The sequence below is a fragment of the Artemia sp. Qi Xiang Cuo genome, chromosome 2 (assembly GCF_049724085.1).
Source record: "Artemia sp. Qi Xiang Cuo chromosome 2, ASM4972408v1, whole genome shotgun sequence".
Taxonomy (NCBI): Eukaryota; Metazoa; Arthropoda; class Branchiopoda; order Anostraca; family Artemiidae; genus Artemia; species Artemia sp. Qi Xiang Cuo.
Genome location: NC_142795.1, coordinates 6340909 through 6364823, shown reverse-complemented (window position 1 = coordinate 6364823; position 23915 = coordinate 6340909). Strand labels below are relative to the sequence as shown.

Genomic DNA, 23915 nt, shown 5'->3' with positions numbered 1-23915 from the left:
TTTTACTATTATGCCGTCTAGCTGCATCTTCTAAATCCTCGGCAATTTTATCCATGGCCTCCACTTCACACCTCCTTAGTTCATGTTTCAATGCTTTCTCCACTTTCTTTACATTTCTTTTGTTTTCATGTGACCTATCACTCAGATAATTCTTGTACAAGTCCTTTCTCCTTTCTATTAAACTTAAAGCTTTTTCACTAATATTCTTAGCTGCAGTTCTCGCTTTCTTCCCTAATACACCTTCAGCAACTTCACAAATTATTTTTCTAAAATTATTCCAACCATCTTCCACATTATCAAATTTTAAACTCTCAAGTATAATATTCAACTGTTCCAGGAAATTTTCTCTCAAATTCTCATCCTGGAGTCTACTAACATCATAACTTCCAGGGAGGTAGTTACCCTTCAGATACTTCAGCTTTAAATTGAGCCTTGACACTACTAGATGCTGGTCTCTACTTTTAACATCAATAACAACACCCCTATATACCCTAGTATCTTGTACTGATCCTGCCAGTCTTTGGTTTAGTATAACATAATCAGTAAGGTTTGCTGTCTTTCCATCACGTGAATACCATGTTAGCTTATGAGCCATTTTATGACCAAACACCGCATTGGTTATAACTAGATTGTTATACCTACAAAATTGCAAAATTCTGTATCCATTACTGTTTTCTTTTCCTACACCAAATTTACCTAAGCTGGGATACCATCTATCCTTATTTCTACCAACCTTGGCGTTAAAATCCTCCAGCAATAACATCATATTTCTACCTGGGACCTTGTCTATTTGCTCCTGTAACTGTAAGTAGAATTCATCTGAGTAACTAGTATCTCCATCAGTCGGTTCTACAGGGGCATGTACTACTATAACTGATACATTGAACTTTCTAGTCATAAAATGAGCAATTAGTATTCTATTATTAATACCTTCCCAGCCTAAACAAGACTTAGCAGCTTCCTTATTCATCATGAGCCCTACTCCCTGTCTATGTAACCCATCCTTCCTGCCTGAGTAAACAAATTCTATATCACCTATTTTCATGCTTCCTACCCCTGGGATATGAGTTTCTGAAACTCCTAATAGATCTAGTTCGAATCGTCTGAATTCGTCAGTCAAAATGTCGATATGGTAGTCATTTTTTAATGTCGTAACATTCCAAGTTCCAATTATCATGTTCTTTAAATCATTGAAATTTTTTTCACCTCAGAAAAAGCAATGATCCCGGATACCAGTGCAGGACGGGGATCACATATCTTCTCAAGTCTACACCGAAGTGCTTAAGCCGGCTTAGAACCGGACAGCAAGAAGTCCCTGGGACCTCCATGAATGGAGGCTTTGTGCAATCCTGGGCCCATTTTGGTCACAACATGGTTTTCAGCGCTTGGCGATGCTCTTCTATCAACAAGAGTCGAAATCCTGCACAGACAATCTCAAGCCTATTACCTCCGACTCATTATATATTCATGCCTACAAATATTATGCTACTACGGGGAAGCAACCCGTAATAGATAAATTAGCTAGGAAGAGGTTTTTCAGCCCAAAGACGCCCATCAAAACATACCAATCCCAGAAGAATTGTCCATTAGTCAGAATCCCGTGCGAATGCTGTGTCGCTTACTAGGCTCTAATGTCCTCGAGGGGCGCCACTCCTCAAGTGGGACTAGAGTTGACCGCAAGGTCCCCAGTCTTGCAGGTACCCCGAAAAGGTCGAGGCAGCCGTTTGTAGAGGCCGTTGTCCATAGATCTGGATCTTACGCCCTGCCACAGTTGTACTCCTATAGAGGATCCTCCCGCGATGGTGTTCTGCATCACCATGCAATTTAACCCATTGCTTGGAGAAGGTTTGCAACTCATAGAACTTGTGGACAAACCAGTGGGCCCTTGTGAGTGTAGATTTGAGGGGCCTTCTTCCTCCTCCGCCTGTATTTATGACCCTGGGCAAGGGTGCCCCAGATTCTATTGTGGACCCCCGGGGACAAGGTCCCCCCTTGGTCCGTGCCTCCTATGGAGGTACCCTACATATCTGTAGAGTTTTCCCCTATCGCCACCTGGGGAAATGCTGAATGGCCTGAGGGAGGCCAGATAAACGGATCACTTTTGTTTTGCAAAGGCAATAACTCAGTGACATATTTAACCTACTACTTATAAATATACATAACTCACTGACTAGGCCTATATAAGTTATACAGAAATATATAACTCAGTGACACATTAAACCTACTACTTATAAATATGTTCAACTCACAGACTAGGCCTATATATTTTATATACAGAAATATATAACTGAATGACATATTTAGCCTACTACTTATAAATATGTGTCACTGACTGACTAGACATATAAGATATATACAGAACTATATAAATCAGTGACCCCATTTTGATTTAGTGTTTGATTAAAACGGTATGTATTCCCCCTCTATTACAGGCCTAGGAGCCTTTGGGGGATTAACACAATGTATTTTCTTGTATGGTTAATTGATTATGAATAAATCTTATCTTATCTTATTTAAAGAGCGAAAACGGTGCATGATAGAATTGCAATGACATTATACATCGTCTAAAATTTCTATAGTATAGAAATTTCTTTCTATTTCGTTCTAAAGAAACGTCTTTCATTACTATAGCATAAAATATGCCTAGAGGACTACCCAAAAGAGATACTAAGTTAATGGCCTTTTAAGCTTCCTTGAGGTGAATAGACGTAAATATTCAATAACAAAATTTAAAGATCCCGAGGGGGGCATCAGAATTTAGAAATGGGTCAGGGCCCAAAATCGCTAGGGCTCCATGGTTCTAGATGTACCATTGGGCCCTAGTGAAAAGCGCTGTATCAGGCATATCGACAGGATTTTATTTCGGGGAAGATCTGAAGATCTCTGGAGGATGGAGGCACAGCTGCGATAAAAACCACGGCACAGCTACGGCAAATGATATGGAAAATACAAAAAAATACAAGGGTAATCATTAGAAGTTCTGAATTCCTGGGAGGGGGAGACATTTCTGACTATGAAATAAAGTAAGGGTACTTTCCCATTATACGGGCATTTCTAAAAAGTCAAGTTTGGTTAATGCTAATGAAATACAATAGAATGAATATATAATAGTTAATAAACAAATTTGGGCTATATATTTGCACATTAGGGGATGGAGATAGGGTAAAGCATAGCATATATTAAATACGTAACCTAACCTCGGTACCTCCCCCCCCCCAAACCCCAAAAAGAACAGTTTAAATATTGTATACGCAATGAAAACCACGCTATGGACTGCAATATTCTGAAGCCGTCTCTTGAATTAAACCGTCAAAAACGGGTTTTTCGTGACTGGTTTCCTTGTAAATACCCATATAATGGGAAAGTACCACAGTAAGTTTCTAATTTTTGCAATATACACATTGTGTCTTGTTTTAAGGCAGGAGAGCAAAAGATCGTTGAATCTTATTGATTGGTCTTTTTCAAAATTAAGTCAGTTGACCCTGACAAGATATTGTCTTCACCTTTGTCGTACAGTAATTTTTCAGAGTAATTGAATATAAATTTTTTTTGAAATTATTTGCAAATCCTATTTAGATATATTTTGTCGTGTTTTTGGTATTAATGTTTAATTTCATTTTCAAAACTATACTTTTTAACACTATTGAAAGCCCAGCTAGCGTGTGCTTCTGACTAGGCATCGCAAATTTAAATTATCTTTTAGATTTTTTGAATTACAGCAGCTTTTCTTAAAATTAGCTTGTTCATATAAATTGATCCGACTCACAATTATTACAGCTAATAAATCTAAGCTGTTTAAGAAACTTTGTGGTATTTTTTGATTTAAACTGAAGCAGGTCAAATTTGAGAGATATTAAATGTTCTAGAATTCCTAAGCACATAAAGTGTTCCAACTAATATCTTCAATTTGGGCCTGTCTATCTAAATTTAAAAACCGAATCAGGGAGTCTTGTTTTGTGTAGCTGTGCTCTGGCGAAGTTTCCTTGATCAAAAAAAAAAAAAAAAAAAAAAAAAAAAAAAAAAAAAAAAAAAAAAAAAAAAAAAAAAATCTCACACTAAATTCCAATAGTCACTAGAAGACATACAAATCGGCTATGATCTTTATTATAAGATATACACACCAAGAGCTCTAGAGCTACAAATAAAGGTAAAAAAACAACAAATACATTTTGAAATTAAAAAGTTATAGCACGACAAATGAAAGTAGTATGGGCGCAAGGAGAAAGTATTCACCTTGTCTTTCTATTTGGATAAGTTTTTTCTTTATTAAACTGAATGATGTAATACTAGCATCTTCAGCGCCTAGAATAAATATTATAGTTATTAAATTAACCTTACAACTTATAGTTAGAAACATTCTAATTATTAAAGTTTTAATTATAATAAAACATTTTAAATGGAAAATTAGCATAAAAATATCAAAAACAAAATCATTAATTTAAAGAGGACGTATTTTATTTTTCGGCATTTCCTCAAGGTCACCAGGAATTGTACAATTTCTAAAACAAAATTCTTTACTTTATGGTAAATATGTATATACGTAATATCTCACTCCTCTGTAACCAATGACGGTAAGAAAAAAACCTTTCAAATTTTTTTTTTTTTTATTCTACTAAACATTCTCAGGCAAATTTATAGAAGACAAGGTGATACTAATTAATCAAAATCAGCTACATACAAATATCACATAAAATTTGATAGGTATCAATACCAAATGATTTAGAAAACTTCTAAGACTTGAACCTTACGCTTACCCTTTACTGACGCGATCTAACGGTCCTCAATTGGCTGTAATGGCCTTTTGATTCAACCCTTTCCCAATTGTGACTACGAATCTAATCCAGAGGTGAACGCTTGTACTAATCCAAACCAAAACCTCTGTAACTTAACCAAAATTACCGCTGTAAGAAAGGCTGCCTAAAACCCAAAGCGGGAAAATAAATGCACACCATATATTTTCTTCTCCTTATTACGAGTTTCAACGAAAATTAGGACAGGTGTTCACCACTCATTCAGCACCAAAATTGAATTAAAACACCATTCATTTATACGAAGCGTTTCTTTTCAATTGACGTTTCGACAGCTAAACTGACAATCTGATTGAAAATTTTCGATCTTCACTGACATTTTTGTCCCATAGAGAAAAAAATCCTCTTTTTTCACCCAAGAACTACATTATAAATAATTAGCTTAAAATAGCGTTCTGCGCTGTATTCAGAAATAATAGCAAACATTTTCAATCACAGAGCGTATTTCAGTATGTTTATCTTATTTCTTTTATTGAATTTTGGATTCTTCAAGTAGAGTCTGAAAAACAAAGTTTAATAGTTTAGGGGAATTGCTGCTGGAACTTTTATGCTCAATTCAAAAATTTTATCAAAATTGAAAATCCTATCCAGACCCTTCTTAAAGTTTTTTTGGAGAGAAGAGTTGTGAAAATTCAAATATTTCGTTTATAATTTAACATAAAAAAACTTTGTAAAATGTTTGTAAAAATGATAAGTTAAAAATTTGGGTATAGAATTTTTTTTTCAAACAAATGAACATTATGGAAAAATTCCGATAATATTCTCGAAGTCAGGACAGGAAGTAAAAATATTTATTAGAATCACCTATCTTCGTTCTTGAACAAAAACTTCGTACACCAGCGCAATGGGACTGCTAATCAGAACTTCCAATTGACAAAAATAATACAAAAAAGATCATTAAATTAAATTGTGTAAAATTCAAAGGTTAAATCAAAAGTTTGTTTTAATGGAAAACCAAAATTCTACCAAATTCCCATTCACTGTAAAAATCAAGGACTTGCCTGGCACGAAAAATTATAATAATTAGGTAAGTGGAGCTGAGCACTGAGCTGCAGCCCCTCTGCACCTCAAGAACATTTCCCTTTTGCAAATAATAGGAAATAATTAGCAATGTGAGTATCCTAATTTATGTAAGCAATTTGGGTCAGTCATTATATTTGTAATTGGCAACCTCAAATTATTTTCAATTATGCCAAACAACTGGATTTTCAAACACTAGATTACGGGGCGACTTTTATACATTTATATATTTATAAGCAGAAAGCTAACAAAAAATCAGAGTGCCAGTGATAAAAACAACAATTAAACCTATCTTTTTTGTGTATTAATTCAATTGAGCACCGCCATAACATTTATGGTGCTGATGGTATTCAACAAAACCATAAATAATGATTTAAAGTTCAATCTCTTAAGTTTCCTATATTCTTTGGATAATACGAAGTCAGGCACACATGTTAGTAGTAACTTCTTTTCTATCTGAGCTCTCAATTATTATTTCGCCTGGTCAGGGTAAGTGCTTTACTATCTTATTGCTTTAAATATTAATAAAATATTTGCAAAAAAGGAGATACATCTTCACTTTTGTTAAAAATAGGACCTTTCTGACTCTTGATCCCTCTCCCAATCCCAGAATACTTTGCTTTTTTTATTGCAAAGAAGAAATTGTAAACAAATCTTAGAATTTCGGATGTTTGTGTTTTCAGTCGCCAAATGTGGCTTCGATGTACAGAACGAAAAATATTATATCAATTCTTCAATGTAGATTCCTTTCATAGTCCAACTGATATTACCCACACTATAATTCAGGAGTTTTATAGCCAGTAAAAAAGTGCTGTATACCAGATTTTTGTCCAACGAGTCGGCACAGGATTCGGAGCTCCAAAAGAAAAGAAGTTAGTCTATTGCCGAATTAAATAAATACATAAATAGTTAAAACACACACGAACTTTTGAGTCTTTAGAGCTAAAGAGCCCGTTCTTATTCCACAATTTATAAAGATTCATGTACTTGTTAGCTGTAGCTAAGTTCTAAAAAAATGACCAAAAACCAAACGTATAACTACAGAAAACAGCATATCACCATACAAGAAAGTGCGTTGAAGTTTTTCTTTTCAGAGGAAATAGATAAAATATTTCAAAATGACGTTAAAAAGACCGTTTTCTTCCCCAGAGACGGATAGGCTGCAGAAAAACCACTGTTTAGTTTATAAAACCTATGACTCGTGATCTTTTTTTATGAAAGCGGGTTTCAGGGAGTTTTTTTTTCAAAATCAAATTGGAGACTTCAATACTGTTATTTTTTTCTATTATTTGGAGATGGCCACACAAGCACTTGTTGAGAAATTTTCACTTTGTGCTTTCTCATTTTGTCAATAAATATTCTCCCCCCCCCCAAAAAAAAAAACACAACCTCAGCCTAATTTAACGCAACCAAACGTTTTAGTGAACATTATTTTTCAATTTCTTATCGAAACGTTGTTTATTCTAGCTTACAACAATTCTTTCTTGTTATTACTCATAAATTAGCAAAAGAAATTTGATCACTCAAATATACATTTGCTTGGATAATTTAAATAGTAGGTCATTTAATGTAGCTAGGGCCCATTTAATGGGCTAGATAAACCATTTAAACGACAGCCCAAAAAGAAGAACGAAAATCAGGGCAGGCCATTTAATTGACTAAGCAGCCCATTTAAATGGCAGCCAAAATAGAAGTTCGACAACTAAAAGGCTTTGAAACAACTATGGTCAAAGCGGTACCCTAGTAGAGAGGAAAAAGATTTTGAAGGGCCATCCAAGATTTTAAATATTTCTCAACTATAATTTCCTCTTCTAGAGAGACAAAATGTTTAGCTTTGAGCAGCTAGGCAAGCGAAAAAAAGGAGCGAAACATGAACATACAAACAATACCGTTACCCTAAGAATGCTAATAATTAGGACATATAGTAGGATAGACATAGCCTATAACAAAATACCTTAGGAAAAGTCCATAGACGTAGATCTGAATTACCTACCATAGATTTATCACATGAACATAAATTAGATAATATGGGACAGATATTGCAACGTGAACAGTCACCATGCATTCAACAAAATGGTGAGAATCCTTGGTGACTTTTAGCAGCTTAGTGAGGGGAAAAAGAGAACGAACACAAAATACCGTAATTACAGGCATGATAAAACATATAGGACATGTTTTAGCAAGGGTAGCCTTTGTATTTCCTTCAAATTATCGTCATTCATATATTCATCTCATTCTTCAACTTAAAAATCGCCTTTTCTTTCCTGCGCAAAGTCTTTATCTACGTCAAGGACTTCTCCTCTATATCATATTCCGTCTTCTTCTTCTTGGCAGGCAACAAGTTGTCCGATTTCTGGTAGTTTTTTGAAGTCTGAGGCTTTCTTTGAGTAAAAATCTTGCATTTCTTCAAAATTGTCATTTTGTAATTTAGAGTCACCTTCCTTCAAAATTGTGATTTTGTGACATTGTGATTTTGCATCATCTTTACTTTCAGCACCTTTATCTTCCATTTCTAATAGTCACTAGAAGACATACAAATCGGCTATGATCTTTATTATAAGATATACACACCAAGAGCTCTAGAGCTACAAATAAAGGTAAAAAAACAACAAATACATTTTGAAATTAAAAAGTTATAGCACGACAAATGAAAGTAGTATGGGCGCAAGGAGAAAGTATTCACCTTGTCTTTCTGTTTGGATAAGTTTTTTCTTTATTAAACTGAATGATGTAATACTAGCATCTTCAGCGCCTAGAATAAATATTATAGTTATTAAATTAACCTTACAACTTATAGTTAGAAACATTCTAATTAGTAAAGTTTTAATTATAATAAAACATTTTAAATGGAAAATTAGCATAAAAATATCAAAACTTTATATCAAAATATCAAGAATTTTGTTTTAGAAATTGTACAATTCCTGGTGACCTTGAGGAAATGCCGAAAAATAAAATACGTCCTCTTTAAATTAATGATTTTGTTTTTGATATTTTTATGCTAATTTTCCATTTAAAATGTTTTATTATAATTAAAACTTTAATAATTAGAATGTTTCTAATTATTATGTTCATGTTCTGTGATAAATGTGACTAATTTACGTCTGTGATGTTCTGTGACTAATTTATGTTCATGTGATAAATCTATGGTAGGTAATTCAGATCTACGTCTATGGACTTTTCCTAAGGTATTTTGTTATAGGCTATGTCTATCCTACTATATGTCCTAATTATTAGCATTCTTAGGGTAACGGTATTGTTTGTATGTTCATGTTTCGCTCCTTTTTTTCGCTTGCCTAGCTGCTCAAAGCTAAACATTTTGTCTCTCTAGAAGAGGAAATTATAGTTGAGAAATATTTAAAATCTTGGATGGCCCTTCATCTCTATTGTACCTATCGTAAAATTACCTATATAAAGTGAGTTGGAAGGAATGTATGAGACAAAACACAAACAAAGAATTGTCTTTCTTTTACTGATTTTTCCACGTACAAAAAGAGGTGGTGCTAAGGATATTTGGCGGCCAATTTACGTGCCAGTCCTTGTGTAGCAGTAGCACAGATCGTTGACCAAGCCCAGACACTGACAGCTCCTGGTTCATTTAATGGCCAACTCAGAAAGTACGAAAGTGGCCAAAGACTATCTGGTTTTAGACAAATGATCGGTTCATCTTGGTAATAATACAAGATGAGGGGCAAAATAACTCCCTGCAAAAAGAAGTGGTTATCAACGAAGTTATTACAGGGATCGTGCCTATGTGTGACCTGTACAGAAACCTATTCGATCAACTTCAATTTTGTTCCAACTGCGGCCGTAAAAACCTAGTTAACTCTTACATTTGCAACAGCATCAGGAGATTTAATACTAGAACTACTACTAACAGACTCACTGTAGCATCAAACCACCTGAGGCCAACACAGCTAAGCCCGCTGATACTGCATCCCAATCTATCCAAAGCCTCCCTCTTTACAACCTGCCAAAAAGTTCCAACTTTCTTAAATCTTTCCTTACGACCACCTTATGCCAGCTTTGTCTCTCGCTCAGACTATCTTTCTTGGCTTTATCTCCAAATAGCCATGGCTTGTGTTTAATTCAAGCTCCATCGGGAAAAAAAAAATTCTTATTACTATTACTACCTTGAAAGGAAGAAGAGACATTTAATCCGTTAATGCTGGACATCAATTAAAATAGCAAGCTTGAACTTTTTCTGGCAGCTAGTTCAACTCGTTGATTGACTTAAACTCATTTTACTATTTTAGCAATAGCTGTAATTTATTCATCTTGGATATTTCTCTTGTCCAAAGTACTATTTTAAATTGGAATTGCTTGAACAAAACAGTACCAGCCTTTTCTTCACACATTTTAAGAGCGTAAACGTTCAAGATACGAGCCGTCTTTTTCACAGAAAAGACAGCATTTGTTGGCAAACTTTCTAAATTTACAAAAGATGGTTGTTCAAATAAGAGTTTTTTTTTCTGAATTTAGCCATCATAAAGAAAATTCAGCAATACTGGATGAACTTAAACTTTTATAGAAAGTATTTCCACAAGTCGAGCATTAAAAATATTCAGTTTTATTTAGTCAAAGTCTCAAACTTAAATCAGCGAAAAAACGTTAAAAATAAGCGTTAAACTAGAAAAATTCCTGGGTCGAAAGTTGGGACGAAATACACAAATATTGAAAAATTATGCCTGATTTTAGCTTGTGAGACACTAAGCAATCAAACCATGTAAGCCACAAAGACAGTAAATAGTAAACAATCCTATTACAGGTAAAACCAAAAAGATGCGAGTACAGTTATTCGATTACTTTGTACACACAAAATTATTTTTAGAAACACTATAATTATAGTTATAATTAATTATATATACACTATATACATTATATATACACTATAATTATATAAACACTATAACTATAGAAACACTATAGTTACACGTTGAACTTACAAATGATAACTTACTATAATCATACCGTGTATGGTATGATTATGCAAATTACCATATATTACCATATTACCGCAAAGGTAATATGGGAGCACATACATTTATTACCCATGAGGTATAACTGAATGTGTTGCTTCACAACAATCGCGCATGGGTCACAAAATCGCAGAGATAATATGGGAACACCCATGAGGTATAACCATGAGATATAACTGCATGTGTTGCTCCACAACTTTGGCGCATGGGTCACAATTTCTGCAACACTACAAGGGGCCTTAGCATCGGAGGCATAGTTTTGATTTATAAGATACTTAACTGACAGCTTTTTTGCGTGCAACAAACATAACCATTCGGTAATTACATGGCAGCTTTGATTTATTTATCGTTAGAATATATACTTCTATTCAATCAACCGAGTAATAAATGGCTGCTTGTCAAAAACAACTTTTATTTTTCAAATTTGATATTTTTTTAATCAAGTTACACAAATCATACTTTGCTCCGTTTGTGCTGAACAGGGATCACTTGAGTAAATATATTATAATATATTATAATATATATCATTATATTCTAATTATTATATTATACATATTATTATATTATATTTAGAATAATAGTTTATACGCAATGATGGTCCTTGTTTGGGTTGCATAGAGGAATAAGGAATACATACGTCAGGGATACAAGCAATAAAAATGTTAAATTCCCCAACTGATGTCGTTTCTGTTTGTCCTTGCAAAAATTAGAAAAAAGAACTGCAAAATTTACAACTGACCTAGTTACATTGAACTATGAGAGTTTAATAACTTTTATTATAATACGTTGAAAAACCTTGGGGACCAATTTCAATAGGGTTGCGAGAATCAAACAGTTCGTGGTAACGAACTGTAAGTAATGAGCGACCCAGCTCAATAGTAACCGAAACTCTAAAAAACGAAATTTAGATACCCATAGACATATCAAAAGAATCAGATTATTATGCTGATTTCAAATATATAAATTTAATTAAGTTTAATTTCACCCCTCAAAGGCTACGAGCCTGAGAAAATTTGCATTATTATCTAAAAAAAAAAGGTGGAAACACGCCCTATAAGTCATAGAATCTAAATAAAAATCAGGTTTCAAGCTCCTCTGCAAAAATACGGAATTTTGTATTTTTTGCCAGAAGAATTATCACGGATGCGTTTTTTTTTTTTTTTTTTTTTTTTTTTTTTTTTTTTTCAGGGGTGATCCTATCGGCCCGCTGGTCCTAGAACATCATAAGAGGGCTCATTCGAACGGTAATTAAAAGTTCCAGTGCCCTTTTTAAGTGACCAAAAAGATTGGAGGGCAACTAGGCCCCCTCCCCCGCTCCTTTTTTCCCAAAATCGTCCGATAAAAACTTCGAAATAACCATTTTATTCATCATATTTAAAAGGCCCAATAACTATACCATTGGGTATAGCATGACCCCCCACAGCCCCAGGGGAAATGTCTTTAAGTTATAAAATTTGCCCATTGTTTAGGCATAGCATTTGTTATTGGAAAGAAGGCAAACATTTTGGAGTAGGGGGTGGGGACGAATTTTCTGCTGGGTTTCTTTTTCACGGGGAATTTTCTATGGGGAGGGAAGTTTCCAGTGAATGAAATTGTCAAGGGAAATTATACACTGGGGAAATTCGCCAGAGTTCCTATACAATTTTTTTTTCAAATGTCTTACTTTCTCTTTTCCGTCTCAATTTTACGCGTGGAATAGTTAAGGATAATTGTCCGGTATAAATAAAGAAGGGGGCAACCCTTCTTCCAGTTGAAAAGACTTATTTTTTGTGTTTAATGTCATAAATAAGACACAATGCTGCGTTCCACGGTTATGAAAAAGACAAATTAGTCGTTCTATAAAACAACCTATACTAGCAGAAAAATTATACACATTTCATCAACCGAAATTTTTTCTTTGAGTTTACCAAAATCCACCGATTTCAGACGACAATTACCCGATTTCTGATAAAAAGGAATGGAATCGCAAAGTCACACATTTCTGAGATTTTTATCCATCCAGATGACAAAATCAAAATCTTTACAAACATTTTGAATCTTCGAATTGAATCTTAAGAAGATTCATTGAGTATTCAATAACCGTTGCACCCCAAAAAAAAGGGCCTATCTTACACTCTTTTTGGATATGAGTTTGAAGGTGGAAAAAGTTTTCTTTAATCGATCTTTGTGCACTGGTCCCACTTGCTCAGGTATATTTGCTTCATGAGTGGTAGGGGAAGTGGACTCTAACTGAAAAAAATAACTTTCCGCATCTCTAGCTCAGACAGTACTATTTCTACTACTAACAACTCACCGCGCCAAGCCGCCTGAGGCCAACACAGCTACGCACGCTCCTCCTCCATCTCGACCTATTCAAAGCCTCCCTCTTTGCACCCTTCCAAGAAGTTCCCATTTCATCTAAATATTTCTTTATGACATCCTCTCACCCCAACCGCGGGCGACCTGCTTTCCGTTTAGCCCCAGGCGGTTGGCCGAAAAGGACATCTTTAGCAATCTGTCAACCTTCTTCCGCAGAACGTGCCCTAGCCATCTCAAACTTTCCCTCATTATAGCTCTAGAAAGCAGGATCGAACCAGACTTTTTGTAAAGCCTACAGTGTGAAATACAGTCAGTCAGACGGGAAGCAAGAACAATCCGTAGGCAATTTCTCTGGAAAACACCTATCAAGTCTTCATCCGGTTTTCGGAGTGCCCATGCTTCAAAACCATTTTTAAGCACTGTCATCATTGTAGCTTCCAATATTCTAATCTTGGCTTGTAAACTTATCTTTAAAACGTCTTTCAACTGTGAAAAAACACCCTGAACCTTGGCTATTCTACTTTTAACGTCTTCACTGCTCCAACCGTCTTTACTAATAATACTACCAAGGTAAGTGAAGCTGCCCACCTGATCAATCTTTTCGTTATCCGACGTCACCTTTTCATCGTCACTTATTCCTAGTCTTAGTGACTTAGTCTTCTTAACATTAATTTTCAAGCTTATTTTAGCACCCTGAACTAGCAAAACCTCAAAATTTCATTCATTTTGCTCACAGTTTCGTCTAGGATGCTTAAATCATCAGCATAATCTAAATCCAGGGAAGTGTTTCCTCCCCATTTGTTTTCGTGTTTTCCCATTGCTTTTCCTGTGCTCCTTGTGACAAAGTCCACCAAAATGATCCATATAAAGGGGGATAAAACACAACCCTGCTTAACTCCTGATTCAATATAAAACCAGCTACTAACCTCATTTCCTACCTTAACCGCAGCACTGTTATTCTCGAGGATAGTACTAATCCCTTAAATATATTTATCTGGTATACCATACAAGGATAAGACCTTCGCTAAAACTCTTCTATCAACAAAATCGATAGAATGAGCTTGCTCATTATGAGCTTGCTCATAATCTATAAGACTGAGGACTATAAGTGCTCGATAACTCAGGCACTTCTCAATTTTCAATTTTTAACCTAGGAGTGAAAATTTGCTCGACACATCCTCTACTCTTTCTAAAATTGCACTGTTCTTCTCTTATAACTTTGTCTGCAGCATCGTTCAGTCTAAAAAGTATTATATTATTAAGTAATTTGCTAACTACAGATACTACAGAACAGAATTGTACTTGTATATAACCAAGTTGTATACAAAAACAAAATTACCATTATTCAGCAAGAAGTTGTTGTTTCAACAGATGTTTTCTCATTTAAATCCTTAAAAAATATTTTTCTCCTGAAAACAAAAGCCAAATCTAGCTCTCCAGTAAAATTTTGAAAATTTGCCAATGTTGTCCCAAGCTCACCTATGAATATTTTGTAGAGTGGATTAGGCGTCAAATAACTCACAAATTAGTTGCACCAATGGGAGGGGGGGGGGGGGTGCAGGGGGCATGTATCTCCTAGATGTTTCACCCCTCTTATATTTTGAAAAGTACATTTATTAGGGGGGAGGGGATTTTCATTGAAAAATGCCTTTTTGGGGGTATTTTCATTGAAAAAAAAGTTTAGCCCCTCTAGTTATTGAAAATGAATTTTGGTCCCTCTCCCTTAAATTTTTGCGAATAAAATTTTGCCACCAGGATGTTTCCTTTGATTTTTCTCAAAAGAGGGTAGAGTGAATAACTACCAATATCTGACCTAATGATGTATTCTCTCCGTTGCAATAGTTGAGTGTTCGCAATGTAATTATTGTGCATTTACGAATTAAACATATTTAAAATTACGAAAATTAACACGAATTTTACGCATACATGTTGTGTGTCATGTAGCACCACACAAGCTGTGGTTTCTGGGCCTTGTCTTCTTACGTTATATAATTTGTTTGTTTTTTCGTATATTTTTAAATAAAAGATTGAATTGAAACTTACTCCAATAATGCGCACAAGCCGGGACGAACCAAGGGCTAAAGCTGATATCTTTCCAGACGAAATTTTCTCTGAAAAGTAAAAAATAAAGTTTGACATTTTTGGAACTTTTTTATCCTTGAATTTTTCACAACTCACAACCTCAAATAAAACAAGCTCTTTTGAATGTTACAACCGTAAGATTCCAAATTTTTTTCACTGATGCAATTTTTAAGAACTCAACCCGAATAAGGGTTATTCTTCAAGCCTCTTTCAATACAATTTTCATTCACAACATAGAAAATTCTAAAAGCTGAAAATGTTCTTGGTATCTAGGTTTGTTAATTGGTGAAGAACACTAATAATTATGAAAAAAATGAATGAGAGACAAGAAGACACAAGGATGTCAAGTATTTGTAGTACTTAAAAAATTTCTAGAAAATAATAGTTTCTTTAAACACACTTTCTTTCATCATAAAATATAAATATATATATATATATATATATATATATATATATATATATATATATATATATATATATATATATATATATATATATATATATATATATATATATATATATATATATATATATATATATATATATATAATATATAAAAAGCTGGTTTTTGGCAGTTTTGATACATACATGTAGAGGAGAAAGGAAAGAGGATTCCTTCCATAAAAACTGTCTAGCCTTTTCCCCCGAAGTTCCAGGTGAAAAAAAAAATTAATAAGAGACAAGAAGACACGAGAATGTCAAGTGTTTGTAGCACAAAAAATATCTACAAAATAATAATTTCTTTAAACTCATTTTCTTCCATATAGAAAAAACCCATATATATAAAGCTAGTTTTTAGAATTACGACACATCCACATAGATGTATACGTCAACGTAGAGGAAGGAAAGGGGGGTTCCTTCCATAAAAACTGTCTAGCTTTTTTTCTCCCAAATTTCAGGCGGAAAGAGACAAGAGGACACGAAAATGTCAAGTGTTTGTAGCACAAAAAATATCTACATAATAATAATATCTTTAAACCCATTTTCTTAACTGCAAAAAAATCATATATATAAAGCTAGTTTTTGGAAATTTCGGTAGGTCCACGTAGAGGAAGGAAAGGAGGGTTCCTTTCATAAAAACTGTCTAGCTTTTTTCCCAAAATTCCAGGTGAAAAAAAAAATTAATAAGAGACAAGAGGACACGAGGATGTCAAGTGTTTGTAGTGCAAAAAATATCTGCAAAATAATAATTTCTTTACACCCATTTTCAACCATGTAAAAAATACATAAATATAAAGCTAGTTTTTGGAGATTTCGACACATCCAAATAAAAGTATACGTCCACGTACAGGAAGGAAAGGGGGTATCCTTGCATAAAAACTGTCTAGCTTTGAGCCCAACTCATGTTAATTTCTGCTCGTTTTGAGTTTGACTCAACTATTTATTGTAATTTCTGTTCGTTTTGGGTTTCATTTTTGCTCATTTTTGGCTTAATGGAGTTTTTTGCTTTTCTTTGAAAAACTTACTTTTGTGGAAAAAGTTTTTTAACTAATTTCTGCTCGTTTTATATTGACATAGTCTTTTCAGGGAAAAAGAAAATAATACTTTAAATCTTTTCGTCTTTTTGAGACTTTACAGTTAGGCCTGCTATTTGTACGCTGGAGAAAAATTTCCCGCAATTTTGAACAACATACACCCTTTTAAAAATCTGGACACAAATAGTAGTGTTTAATTTAGCTTCATCCCTCCTCTAGTTGACCTTGAAATGAAAAACTTGATACCATTCGCAAAAAAAATCTGTTTACTTTCTTTGATAGCTTGGATACACTTACGCTATTTTGATTTGGTTAAATTTTAAGAGCAGAAGTAGAAACAAAAGTTTGAACATAATACCCTCAGTCGTTCATTGGATATTGCTGAGATGCCTTATTGGGAGTTAGCATTAACACAGCGCATTTTGATTAATCTTAATGCAACATTTAGTTTTTAAACATAATGGGCAAATGGGAGGGTGGGCGTGGGAGGGGGATTATTTGCCCTCCAATCACTTCGACTATTAAAAAGGGCATAAGTCCTTTCTATTTTAAATCGAATGAGCCCTTTTCGAAGTTCCTACGACAACTCCTTCGATACGAAGTAACCTGGTCTAAAAAAAAAATAATAATACAATATACCCACATTGATCTTTACTATAAAAACGTCAAGCCTTCCAATCACTTTCGACGGTTAAAAAGGGCACTAGGCCTTTCGATTACCAATCAAATGAGCGCTTTTTGCGTTTCTACGACAACACTTTCTATAAATACCTTATATGCCCCAAGGGCATAAATTACAACCCTTACCCTAAGGACTATGAAGGGGGTTATCATCCTCAAAGATCTAATTTCCAGAACTTTCAACTACGTTAAACAAAATGCCTATCTCAAAATTCTGATTGGATGTGTTTGGGGCAATAGTGGGCGTGAGAGGGGTGTTAGTTGCTCTTCAATCACTTTCAACTATTAAAAAAGGCACTAGCCCTTTCAATTTCCAATCAAATGAGCCCATTTGAAGTTTCTACGACAACACTTTCAATAAAACCTTATATGCCTCAAGGACATTACTTGCAACCCTTGCCTTGAAGGCCGGAGGGGAGGGCTTAATCCTCAAAGACCTAATTTCCAGAACTTTCTACTACGTTGAATACAATGGCTATCTGAAAATTTTGATTGGATTTGTTTGGTGGAATGGTTGGCGTGAGAGGGGGATTAGTTACCCTTCAATCACTTTCGACTATTAAAAAGGGCAAGAACCTTCTCAATTTCCCAATGAACGAGCCCCTTTTGAAGTTTTACGACAACACTATCTATAAAAACCTTATTTGCCCAAAAGGGCATAACTTACAACCTTTGCCCTGGGGGGTTTGTCATCCTCAATACATAATTTCCATAACTTTCAACTACGTTGAACAAAATGGCTATCTCTAAACTTTGATTGAATGTGTTTGGGGAAATGGTGGGCGTGAGAGGGGGGTTAATTACTCTCCATTCACTTTCGACTATTAAAAAGGGCACTAGCCCTTTCAATTTTCAATCAAATGAGCCCTTTTTAAAGTTTCTAAAACAACTTTCTATATAAACCTTATATTCCCCCAGGGCATAACTTATAACCCTTGCACTGAGGGCTCTGATGGGTTTATCATCCTAAAAGACCTAATTTCAAGAACTTTCAACTACATTGAACAAAATGGATATCTCAAAGTTTTGATTGGGTGTGTTTGGGGAAATGTGGGGCGTGAGCGGGGGGGTGGGGTCAGTTGCCCTTCAATCACTTTCGACTATTAAAAAGGGGACTAGCCCTTTTAATTTCCAATTGAATTAGCCCTTTTTGAAGTTCCTACAACTTCGCTTTCTACAAAAACCTTACATGTCCCCAGGGCATATCTTAAAACCCTTGCCCCGAAGGCTGTGTGGGGGAGGAGTTGTCATCCTTATAGACCTAATTTCCAGAAATTCAACTATGTTGAATAAAATGTTTATCTAAAAATTTTGATTGGATGTTTTTTGGGGAAAAGGTGGGCGTGAGAGGGCGGTTTGTTGCCCTCAATTCGCTTTTGACAATTAAAAAGGGCACAAGCCCTTTCAATTCCAATCGAAAGAACCATTTTTCTAGTTTTTACGCAGAGATTTCAACAAAAACCTTATATGCTCCCAGGGCATAACTTATAACCCTTGCCCTGAAGACTGTAGGGGGAGTTTCCTGCTCAAAGGTATAGTTTCCAGAACTTTCAACTGCGTGGAACGAGATGGCTATCTCAAAATTTTGATTGGATGTGTTTGGGGAAATGGTGGGGGTGGAAGGGGTCTTAGTTGCCTTTCAATCACTTTCAACTATTAAAAAGGCACTATCCATTTTCATTTCCAATCGATTGAGCCTTTTTTGAAGTTTCTACGACAAAGCTTTCTACAAAAATCTTATATACCTTATTACAAAAACCTTAAAAACCTTATTTTTATTATTTTTACTATTATTATTATTATTATTATGTGTGTGACATTGTGTGTGATTATGTGAGTTAGTTTTATAGTATTATGTGTGCTTTTGTGCTGCAATTGTTATGTTATTTTATTTTTATTTGCTATGGGCTATGTTTAGTTATTGTTATATATGTTATTATCATGTGTTTTAACTATATATAGATTTCAACAAAGATTTCAACAAAAACCTTATATGCTCCCAGGGCATAACTTATAACCCTTGCCCTGAAGACTGTAGGGGGAGTGTCCTGCTCAAAGGTATAATTCCCAGAACTTTCAACTGCGCGGAACAAAATGGCTATCTGAAAATTTTGATTGAATGTGTTTTGGGGAATGATGGACGTGGAAGGGGTGTTAGTTGCCTTCCAATCACTTTCGACTATTAAAAAGGGCAATGGCCATTTCAATTTCTAATCGAATGAGCCCTTTTTGAAGTTTCTACGACAACGCTTTCTATAAAAAACTATATGCCCCCAGGGCATAACTTACAACCCTTGCCAAGGGCTGTGGGGGGGGGGGGGGACAACCTAAAAGACCTAATTTCCAGAACTTTCAACTACGTTAAACAAAATACTTATCTCAAAATTTTGATTGGATGTGTCTGGGAAAATGGTGGACGTGAGTGGGGCGTTAGTGCTCTCCAATCACTTTCGACTATTAAAAAGGGTTCTGGCCCTTTCAATTTCCAATCAAATGAGCCCTTTTGAAGTTTCTACGACAACACTTTCACTAAAAACCTTATATGCCCTCAGGGCATAACTTAGAACCCTTGCCCTGAGAGCTGGGGGGGGGGGCTGTCATCCTCAAAGATCTAATTTCCAGAACTTTCTGCTACGTTGAAGAAAATGGCTATCTGAAAATTTTGATTGGATGTGTTTGGGGGAATAGTGGGCACGAGAAGGGGGTTAGTTACCCACCAATCACTTTCAACTATTAAAAAGGGCCCTAGCCCTCTCAATTTCCAATTGAATGAGCCCCTTTTGAAGATTTTATAACAACTCTATCTATAAAAACCTTATATGCCCCCAGGACATAACTTATAACCTTTGCCCTGGGGGCTCTGGGGGCTTTGTCATCCTTAAATACATAATTTCCAGAACTTTTAACTACGTTGAACAAAATGGCTAACTTTAAACTGTGATTGAATGTGTTTGGGGAAATGGTGGGCGTGAGGGGGGGATTAATTACTCTCCGCTCACTTTCAACTAATAAAAAGGGCAATTTCAGTTTCCAATCAAGTGAGCCCTTTTTGAAATTTCTACAACAACTTTCTATATAAACCTTATATATCCCCAGGGCATAACTTACAACCCTTGCACTGAGGGCTCTGATGGGGTTATCATCCTAAAAGACCTAATTTCCAGAACTTTCGACTACGTTGAACAAAATAGATATCTGAAAATTTTGATCGGATGAGTTTGGGGAAATGGTGGGCGTGAGAGGGGGTTAGTTGCCCTTTAATCAGTTTCGACTATTAAAAAGGGCCCTAGCCATTTCAATTTCCAATCGAATGAGCCCTTTTTGAAGTTTCTACGACAAAGATTTCAATAAAAACTTAATGGATTTCAATAAAAACGCGTTCTATAAAAACCTTATATGCCCCCAGGGAATAACTTACAACACTTTCCCTGAAGGCTCTGGGGGAATGTCCTCCTCAAAAACATAATTTCTATCTGAAAATCAACAACACTGAACAAAATGGCTATCTCAAAATTTTGATTGGATGAGTTCGGGGAAAAGGTGGGCGAGAGTGGGGGGTCAGTTACCCCCAAATTACTTTCGACTATTAAAAAGGCATTAGACCTTTGAATTTCCAATCGAAAGAGCCCTTTTTCAAGTTTCTACGACAAAGATTTCAATAGAAACTTATATGCCCCCAGGGCATAACTTATAACCCTTGTCATGAAGACTGTGGGGGGAGTGTCCTGCTCAAAGGTATAATTTTCTGAAATTTAAACTGCGTGGAACAAAATGGCTATCTCAAAATTTTGATTGGATGTGTTTGGGGAAATGGTGGGAGTGGAAGGGTTGTTAGTTGCCTTCCCATTACTTTCCACTATTAAAAAGGGCACTAGCCATTTCAATTTCAAGTCGAATGAGTCCTTTTTGAAGTTTCTACGACAAAACGTTCTATATAAACCTTATATGCCCCCAGGCATAACTTACAACCCTTGCCCTGAGGGCTGTGAGGGGGTTGTCATCCTCAAAGACCTAATTTACAGAACTTAAAACCACTTTGAATAAATGGCTATCTTAAAATTTTTATTGGATGTGTTAGGGGAAAAGGTGGGCGTGAGAGAAAACCTTATATGCCCCCAGGGCATAACTTACAACCCTTGCCCTGAGAGCTGTTAGGGGGTTGTCATCCTCAAAGACCTAATTTACAGAGCTTAAAACTACGTTGAACCAAATGGCTATCCCAAAATTTTGATTGGATGTGTTATGGGAAAAGATTGGCCTGAGTGGGGGGTTATTTGCTCTTCAATCACTTTTGACTATTAAAAAGGGCAGTAGCACTTTGAACTTCCATTCGAATGAGCCTTTTTTGAAGTTTCTACGATACCGCCTTCTATAAAAACTTTATATATCTCCAGAACTCAACTGAAAATTCGTGACCTGAAGGCTGTTGGGACGAGCCGGCAATATAATCAACTATTATATCAGGAAATCCACATCGGATAACAAAATAACCGACTCAAAATATTGATTGGATATAATTCGGGACATAATGGGCCTGGAAGGGGAGTTAGTTGCCTTCCAATCACTTTCGACTATTAAAAAGGGCACAAGCTACTCCAATTTCCAATTGAATGAGCCCTTTTCGAAGTTTCTACGACAACTTTTTCAATACAAAGTGCCCTGCTCTAAAGGAAAAAAATAATAAATAATGCATTGTTCCAACATTATTTTTATATGCCCTCAGGGCAAAACTTAAAACCCTTGCCGCGAGGATTGTGGGGGAGTGTCCTCCTCAAAAACCTAATTTCTATCTGGAAATCAACTACGCTGAACAAAATGGCTATCTCAAAATTTTGAGTAGATGTGTTTGGGGAAATGATGGGCGTGGGGGGGGGGGCTACTTGCCCTCCAATCACTTTCGACTGTTAAAAACGGTACTAGCCCTTTGAATTTCCAATCGAATGAGCATTTTTTGAAGTTTCTACGACAACGCCTTCTATAAAAACTTTTTATGCCCCAAGGGCATAACTTAAAACCCTTGCCCTGAAGGCTGTGGGGGAGTGTCCTCCTCTAAAACACAATTTCTATCTGGAAATTAACTTTGCTTAACAAAATGGCTATCTCAAAATTTTGATTGAATGTTTTTCAGGAAATGGAGGGCGTGTTAGTTGCCTTCCAATCACTTTCGACTATTAAAAAGGGCAAAAGCCACTCCAATTTCCGATTGAATGAGCCCTTTTCGAAGTTTCTACGACAACTTCTTCGATACTAAGTACCCTGCTCAAAAGGATAAAAAATAATAATAAATGATACATTGCGCCAACATCGTTCTTATATGCCCTCAGGGCATAACTTAAAACCCTTGCCCCGAGGGTTGTGGGGGAGTTTCCTTCCCAAAAACATTTTTTCTATCTGGAAATCAACTACGCTGAACAAAATGGCTATCTCAAAATTTTGATTGGATGTGTATTGGGGAATGATTGGATGTGTATTGGGGAATGATGGGCGTGGGGAGGGGGGCTAGTTGCCCTCCAATCACTTTTCACTATTAAAAAGGGCACTATCCCTTTGAATTTCCAATCGAATGAACCTTTTTTGAAGTTTCTAAGACAACGCCTTCTATAAAAACCTTATATGTCCCCAGGGCATAACTTACAACCCTTGTCCTAAAAGCTTTTAAGGGGTTGTCATCCTCAAAGATCCAATTTACACAAATTGAAGCTACGGGGTACAAATTAGCTATCTCAAAATCTTGATTGGATATGTTTTGGGTGAATGGTGGACGTCAGAGGGGGGTTAGTTGCCGTCTGATCACTTTCGACTATTAAAAAGGGCACTAGTTCTTAGAACTTCCAATTGAATGAGCCTTTTTTAAAGTTTCTACGGCAACTCCTTCTATAAAAACCTTATTTGCCCCCAGGGCATAACTTACAATCCTTGCCCTTAAGGCTGTGGGGGAACGTCCTCCTCAAAAACATGATTTCTATCTGGAAATCAACTATGCTTAACAATATGGCTATCTCAAAATTTTGATTGGATGTGTTTCGGGAAATGGTGGACCTGGAAGGGGTGTTAGTTGCGTTCCAATCACTTTCCACTATTAAAAAGGGCACAAGCCACTCCAATTTCCAATTGAAAGAGCCCTTTTCGAAGTTTCTACGACAGCTTCTTCGATACAAAGTGCCCTGCTCTAAAGGAAAACAATAATAAATAATACGTTGTGCCAACATCATTCTTATATGCCCTAAGGGCATAACTTAAAACCCTCGCCCCAAGGGTTGTGGGGGAGTGTCCTCCTCAAAAACATATTTTCTATCTGGAAATCAACTACGCTGAACAAAATGGCTATCTCAAAATTTTGATTGGATGTGTTTGGGAGAATAATGGGGGTGGGGGGGGGCTAGTTGCCCTCCAATTACTTACGACTATCAAAAAGGGCACTAGTCCTTTGAATTTCCGATCGAATGAGCCTTTTTTGAAATTTCTACGAGAAGGCCTTCTATAAAAACCTTATGTGTCCCAATGGCATAACTTACAACCCTTGCCCTGAAGGCTGGGGGGGAGTGTCTTCCTCAAAAACATAATTTCTATTTGAA

The 23915-nt window shown here is 35.7% G+C and overlaps 1 protein-coding gene across 1 annotated transcript in view; it reads right to left on the bottom strand.

Annotated features, from left to right (window-relative positions):
- Window positions 1-9276: 9276 nt before the first annotated feature.
- The window catches only part of LOC148954846 (guided entry of tail-anchored proteins factor 1-like), a 31443-nt gene continuing 16804 nt past the window's right edge, over window positions 9277-23915 (bottom strand). Inside the window, exons 3-4 of the mRNA XM_089098900.1 lie at window positions 15146-15213; window positions 9277-9529 (exon numbers count right to left, since the gene is read on the bottom strand). Of these exons, the coding sequence (XP_088955026.1) occupies window positions 9329-9529; window positions 15146-15213 (269 nt within the window). The 3' untranslated portion in view covers window positions 9277-9328. The remainder of the gene's footprint in view (window positions 9530-15145; window positions 15214-23915) is intronic.